The sequence below is a fragment of the Berghia stephanieae genome, chromosome 1, assembly GCF_034508935.2.
Source record: "Berghia stephanieae isolate SIO BIC M18660-M18661 chromosome 1, UCSD_Bste_1.3, whole genome shotgun sequence".
NCBI lineage: Eukaryota > Metazoa > Mollusca > Gastropoda > Nudibranchia > Aeolidiidae > Berghia > Berghia stephanieae.
The window spans coordinates 59376228-59383872 of record NC_088360.1 but is presented as its reverse complement, the minus strand read 5'-3'; the positions used below and the strand labels follow the sequence as shown (position 1 = coordinate 59383872).

The 7645-nt window shown below is 35.8% G+C and overlaps 1 protein-coding gene across 18 annotated transcripts in view; it reads right to left on the bottom strand.

Annotated features, from left to right (window-relative positions):
- Nucleotides 1-1115: 1115 nt before the first annotated feature.
- The window catches only part of LOC144978422 (solute carrier family 4 member 11-like), a 45025-nt gene continuing 38495 nt past the window's right edge, over nt 1116-7645 (bottom strand). For all 18 annotated transcript variants that reach the window (XM_078924569.1, XM_078924513.1, XM_078924532.1 and 15 more), the window contains 3 exons: nt 6920-7115; nt 4712-4881; nt 1116-2742 (listed from right to left, as the gene is read on the bottom strand). In XM_078924569.1, the coding sequence (XP_078780695.1) occupies nt 2682-2742; nt 4712-4881; nt 6920-7115 (427 nt within the window). In that variant the 3' untranslated portion in view covers nt 1116-2681. The remainder of the gene's footprint in view (nt 2743-4711; nt 4882-6919; nt 7116-7645) is intronic.

Sequence of the window (7645 nt, the reverse complement as noted above, 5' to 3'; positions counted from 1 at the left end):
TTTATGGCGCTTGCGACTCATTTAGGTCATATCAGCGCCAGTAACAAGAAGAAAATGGAATAGTCAAAACATTCTATATTTACAATCAACCCATCGAAGAAAAAGTAAGACAAAGGGGAATTGGTTCAAATAGGGAACAGATGTAGTTCCCAAGAGCATACCATCAATGTACTTCGTTTGAGATCACCTTACAGTCTGTTTGTTTTGTTTTTAAGGGTTTTACGGCGCTTGCAACACATTTAGGTTATATCAGCGCCAGTAAAAAGGAAGAAAATGGGAAAGTAAAAAGTTCAAGAATTACAATTAAAGCACCCAAGAAAAAGTAAGACAAAGGGGAACTGGGAACAAATAGGGATCAGATGTAGATTCCAAGAGCATACCACCAATGTACTTAGTTTGAAATCACCTACAAGTCTCATCCAGACACAAGCACAAAATCCAACAAAGAGGAACACACTCAAATGCTTACATTATACATTCAAAATAAAAATAATAATACATAACAGAGATGATTTACAAGGAAAAAAATATCATCTCCCAAAACAATAACTATGCATTTGACTGTTTCCCTCCCAGCTGGGATTCGGCCAGTGCCAGGACAAAACCAAGTAATCTCATTCCGAGACAAAGACAGAAAGCATGTTGGATAACAGATATAAGGGGATAGAAGACACAGTATGTACCTCCCTGCCCGCTATGGGAGGTCAGGATCCCCACCCAGACCTTACAGTCTCATCCAGACACCAGCACAGGATCCCACTAAGAGGGACACACTCAAATGTTTACAGAATACATAACTAACAATGCATAACAGAATAATTTACAAGGAAAAAAATCATCTCCCAAAACTATAACTATACAATTGACTGTTTCCCTCCCAATCTAGCCAGGGCTGGGATAAAACCATGTAGTCCCATTCCAAGACAAAGACAGAAAGCAAACTCAGAAAACAGATATAAGGGGATAGAAGACACAGCGTGATCTCCTGCCCACCATGAACCCCGCCCATTTCATATAGAATATTTGTGGCTATAAATTCAATCTCCATCACAAAACCGTTTTGAGACAGTGGGTCACAAATGGTCACCGGAAGTAAGAAGGCGGGAACAGGTTCATTTACTATTCGTAATAAATACACATTTTATAAATACTCGTATATAAAATTGAATACAGATCATAGAGCTAACGTAAGTAATATGATGGGATATAAAATACCATGGCAGGGATCTTTGGTGTCACAATCCATCGATACAGTTACAATAACAGGGATATAAATATTATCATCATATTAAAATGTACATACAAGTATAAAGGATGACCGATACAATGAATTAGGATACAATGAATTAGATATTCGATGACTTGGATTAAAAAGGCATAAACTGTTGCAACATCAATAAATCTTAATGACTAGTGTTTGTGCTTGGCAAACGCCCAATCAGCAAAACTATCACAGTAATGCACTACCGCGAATGTCTCTGTTAAACAATGTGTGAATGTTTTAAATCTGTAACAATTTATCAAGTACAAAAATCCGGTAGAGAGACTCTTGGTTTATTTTTGATTTCCGAATAGACCAACATTTAAGAAAAAAAGAAAAGAAAAGACGACGATGACGGCAACAAAAACAAACAATATAGACTATTAGTGGCCCAATCAGCTTTGTCAGGTGGCCATGAACTCGTGTTAATGATGAGGTCATATTGAGTCATATGAACTTCATAAGGAGGTCGATGAAATCGTAATTATATTATGCTTCTATTTGTTGAATGATATGCCTGATGAGTATTAAAATATGTGCTTGACAAGCAATAAAAGGTAAAAAATCCACCTTTAATTTAAGACATATGATGTACTACTTATTCCTACTTTTTAATGACGACCGAGGTTTATTACGTAAAATAAAAGAAAAAACAAAGAACAAAAACAAATTGTAGATTTTTATACAAAATATTGTTTCAACTTGGTGATCATTTCTCACTTATGAAAAAGAAAACAGATTTAATTTGTAATTAGGATTTCTAAATGAGACGATTCTCCGATATATTCCATTTATATCAACAGTTTCTTTTGACTTTTCGTATACGTATCTAACAATTGAATTCAATTTGCTTGATATCTTTTTTAAAAAAAGAACAAAAACAAAAACCAAAAAAAAAACAAAAAAAAAAAAAAAAACAACAAAACAACTCTGTTTTCATAAGCTCTACTCAACACAATTTCCGAAAAAAGAAAGACAATATATACACTGGGGCCCCGTTTTAAACAATTTTAAAATCTAAATGGTTAATTTCTGACAACAACCTATCAAAAACAAATATTTGAATGCTTCTCTTATACTTATATCATATCTTACATGTTTTGTTACAATTTACCATTAATTAAACAGGTGGCCCAATCAATGACAATTATTTTATTGAGAGTCCAGAGAAATGGTCATCCGTTCTGCCAGTCACAAACTATCAGTAAACAGCCGTAACCATCACACACATTCATTTAGTTACGACTGTTTGACTAATATCTTCGAGTCGGTTATAGATAATCTGGTGACAATTGACCGCCGCTCAGGTTGTGTTAAACAACAACAGCTACGTGACGTCAACAGCAAACTATCCATTAGCTGGGTCGATCGATGGAGATAAGTTATAAATGGAAAGCCTTGATGTAGAAGTGTAATGTAATCAGTGGCCGTCAAGAGCTTTCAGATATTTTGGCTCGATGAACTTGGGAACAAACTTGTGTCTGGGTGAGAAACAAAGTGTAAATCGAATAGTTAGACTATTCTAAGAAAGACGATGAACCGCATTGTGGTTAACGATCGACACGAGATGGAACATTAAAATTAATGGGTTAAAAGCAGTGAGTTGTGTGGAGTAAACCATGATTTGAAGGGCTAAAAAAAAAAGATAAAGGTAGAGTGAGTGATACAGAGGTAAAGGAGAGATAGAGAAACGACGAGATTATTATTATTATTATTATTATTATTATTATTATTATTATTATTATTATTATTATTATTATTATTATTATTATTATTATTATTATTATTATTATTATTATTATTATTATTATTATTATTATTATTATTATTATTATTATTATTATTATTATTATTATTATTATTGTATTATTATTATTATTATTATTATTATTATTATTATTGTTATTATTTTATTATTATTATTATTATTATTATTATAGTAGTAGTAGTAGTAGTAGTAGTAGTAGTAGTAGTAGTAGTAGTAATAGTAGTAGTAGCGATAAATAACAATATATATCTCGATTTATTTTTAGGTGAGCTCAACAATAAAATGACAATATAACACTCATAAACAAGAAGCCTCCATTGTAATGAGGAAAGTAAAGTGTGTAAATTAGATTTATGTCTATTCAACGACAGGATAGGTTTGAGTTTGACCACTTGACACGCTATCAAACAACAGTATTATGATATGCATTCTTATATACGAACACAGCGATTTACAATCACAGTAAAACACATGTAAAGCTGAGCACTTTTTGTGGATATTGCTCTATATAAATGCTCAGATTTTTTTAAAAAGTTATTTTTTTGTTTGTTTTTTTTTTGTTGTTGTTGTTTGTTTTGTCATCTTTAAAAGTAAGAGGCAATTGTAAGCATTTCTATTTACAGTCAAGTTTGCATTTATTTTAAATCACAACTTCACCCATTGTCAATCTGTCGTACATTGAAAATAACACGTACATATTTTGGCCAGCAAAGTCGCCCTTCAAATATCAATTGATTAATATGACCCTCGCCTTACCAAACATTCTCAAACCCGGGACTACACTAGGTACGAGTTTTCTGGCCAAAAGTCTAAATACGTGTTTCAGTTTGTTTTTTTTTTCATTCGTTATACGGCACTACATGCCTTGTCCTTTTCACTGAGAGTGCAATAGAATTCATAAAAATGCAATTCGTTTTTCTTATGAATCCCTGAACCGCATAGTTACTAATGTTACGCAAGGTGAAAACGGTTAAATATGATGTCGGTCTGATTAGAGTAAAATAGAACCACGCATTTTTTTTGTTATTAAAAAAAAATTGCCCTCACAATTTATTGGCCAAAAATAAAAAGCACACAAGATCGACGATATTTGACGATTTGCTGTATTTTATCCCCGTTCATGTAGCGTGAATATGTCTCTTACTGTCACTCTGGACACTTATTTTTCTTTTTTTTTTTATTGAGCGATAAAAACTTAACGTGCTCAATGCGCTTTACAAGGGTCCCTGGTCAACAGCAACATTTAACATGTAGGACGAGACATGACGCCTGTTAGGCGATATTACAATTTTTCAGACAAAGACAACGCTGTTAACGGCCAGGTACTCATTTTACACCTGAGTACGGTGAGAGAATGTGAGTAAAGAGTCTTTTCCAAGGACTCAACTATGCGCCGAGCGAGGCTCGAACCCATGACCTTCCGATCCGAAAGCGAGTGTCATACCACTAGACCACATAGCCGCACTTATTTTTCGACCGCAAGTTAGAAAGAATTTTTGTTGGAAGAACAGAGAAAGGATCAACATTATATCCTCCATCAATTTCTATGATATGAATGTCATGAATAGAAATGACATAAGTTCTTAATTTTTCTTTATAAAAATAGCCTAAACGCCTAATGATGGAGGGGGGGGGGGGGGGGGGGGGGGGGGGGGGGGGGCAAATAAGCTATAGTTAGGTACCTCAGAGGCATCAAGAACATAAGTAGGACGGGGAAGACCATTTTCATGTAGGGAAAAGGACTGAATCCAAACACACACAACACGGCCAGCTGTACAAGCTGTATGACGGTGAAGGTGTGGACCTTTCGTTGTGGAACTCGTCGTACGTAATGATTGGGTGGGTAGGCAGTCTGGATGAAAAGAGAGAAATTAAAAAAAAAATTAATTTAGATTCTTACTACCAAAAACAACAGTTTGCATTCTTCGATCTATGTGTTTGTTTTAAAGGGTTTTTATGGCGCTTACAATAAATTTATGTCATATCAGCGCCGGTGAAAAGGAAGAAAATGGGATAGTACAAAGTTCTAGAATTACAATTAAAGTGCCCAAGAAAAAGGAAGACAGAGAGGAATTAGTTCAAGTTGAGAAGAAATGTAGATTCCAAGAGCATCCTATCAGTGTACTTAGTTTGAGATCCCCTAAACGTCTCATCCAGACACAAGCACAGATCCCCACTTAGAGGGATACACTCAAATGTTTACAAATAATATAAATGTGAAACACATAATACAGTGCATGACAGAGAGATGATTTACAAGACAAAAAATATCATCTCCCAAAACTATACATTCGGCTGTTTCCCTCCCAGCCAGGGTATCCGGCGAGGGCCAGGATAGAACCAAGTAATCTCATTCCAAGACAAAGACAAAAAGCATGTTGGATAACAGCTATAGGGGGATAGAGGACACAGCAAGTGCCTCCCTGCCCACTATGGGAAGTCAGGAATCCCACCCAGTCAGTCAACTCATGCGTGAATGAGTACCTGACTATAGTCAGTGACCGACATTGTAAGAGTTAGTACACAATGGAGGCCTAACAGGCGACCAGTACTGTATGAACTTGAATATAGGGGAATATATGAAACATTGTGAAGCGCACTGAGCATGGCAAATATGTAGAATTGTGCAGTGCAAATGCTCATATTTCCGTTCAGATAAAATTCTGGTCAAAAAACAATTTTTCAGTTTTGGTAAAATATAGACCGTTTCTGGGTCATATATAACATAATTTTGAGAGCTATAACTGTAAGAATGAAGATATGAAGATAAATTATGGTTACAGTACACAATACTCCCCAAAATTTATTTTTGTTAAATTGGTATTTGATCCTTTTTAATTTAGTATCGACATGCCGCCCCGCCCCCCAATTCAATCCTCCGCTGATATTCTTGTCCCTAGCTAATCAAAAGACCAAGCAAGGATAAACTAATGAGTGGCATAAAGTTGCGTCCTTGGGAAGTGCTCTTTACTCAACTTTTCTCTTTATGCTGCGGCGTAAAATGAGTGCCTGGCTTGGCAACAGAGTTGTTTCTAGAGTTGTAGTAGCTCTTTATAGATGTCACGTCGTGTCATACATGTAAAATGTTGCAGTTAGCTTGGGACCCTTTGCAAATACTAACGAAAGAGTGATTATAGAGATGATTCGGATGGTACTACTTCTACTACTACTACTACTACTACTACTACTACTACTACTACTACTACTACTACTACACTACTACTACACTACTACTACTACTACTACCTACTACTACTATACTTACACTACCACTCCCACTACTATCCCACTACACTACCAACTACTACTACTACACTACCTACTACTACTACTACTACCACTACTACTACTACAACTACCTACACCACTACCACTACCCACCACACTACTACTACTACTACTACTACTACTACTACTACTACTATACTACTACTACTACTACTACTACTACACTACACTACTACTACACTACTACTCACTACTACTACTACCACTACTACCACTACTACTACTACTACTACTACTACTACTACCACCACTACTACTACTACTACTACTACTACTACTACTACTACTACACACCCTTAGGACTCTCTTCTCACAAACCCACGCCACGCTAACGCTTCATTCACACTCCAACTATCGTTGAATCTCTCCATTATCACTCATTCGCTAGTATTTTCACGATACCAGGCTTCAGGTGACCCCCACCGCTCCCAACCCAATGTAAAACGTTTTGAACACACCAAAGCAAATATTGATCTATATAACAGCTCACTTTTTATACATTTTATTTCAAATGGGTTGTTAGTTGCATGGATATTAATATAAATATACGAGTAAGAATAAGTTATTTCGATAATAATTAGACATATTAATTATTCGGTTACCTGTTCCGTAAACAATAGAAGCACTCTGTCAAAGAGCTGGTTGCCGTAAAGCGCCGTGATAGCTACGTAGAGAAACAAGCCATCCAACACGGGACGTGGAATGTAGGTCAGAGGTTCAGGGAGCATAAACATGGACAATCCGATCATGATGTGGCTAACTATGCCAGTAAGACGGGTCTCTCGCACGTGCACCACTCTGGGGGGGGGGGGGGGGATTACAGTACAAGAGGAAAACGTGTCAGTTATCAGTCGTATGTCACCGTGTCAAAATAACAACGTCAACATTGTTTTGGAGACAAATATAACAGAAATGGAAAAAGTAATCTCGAGATAAACATCAAAGTTGCAATACCCTGGGCCTGATAAACCCTTTTTTTAAATGTCGGCCAAAAAAAAAAGACAAGACAAAAGAAAAGAAAAACTTAACACCCCCCCCCCACCACACACACACACACACACACAAAAAACAAAACAAAAAAAAAAAAACCCAACCAACCGACCACCAGCCACACAAACAAACGAAAATAAAAGAGACCAAAAAAAATAAAAATTAAAACCCAACCCGCCCCCCCCCCCCAAAAAAAAAAAACAAAAAAACAACAACAACAAGACCCCAGCAAATCTTTTTTTTTTAAAGCTCAAATCTAAAATTAAAAACAAAAACTAAAAAAAACCAACTCAACAGATCAAAACAAAACAAAACACAGACAGCAAAGGAAAATAATT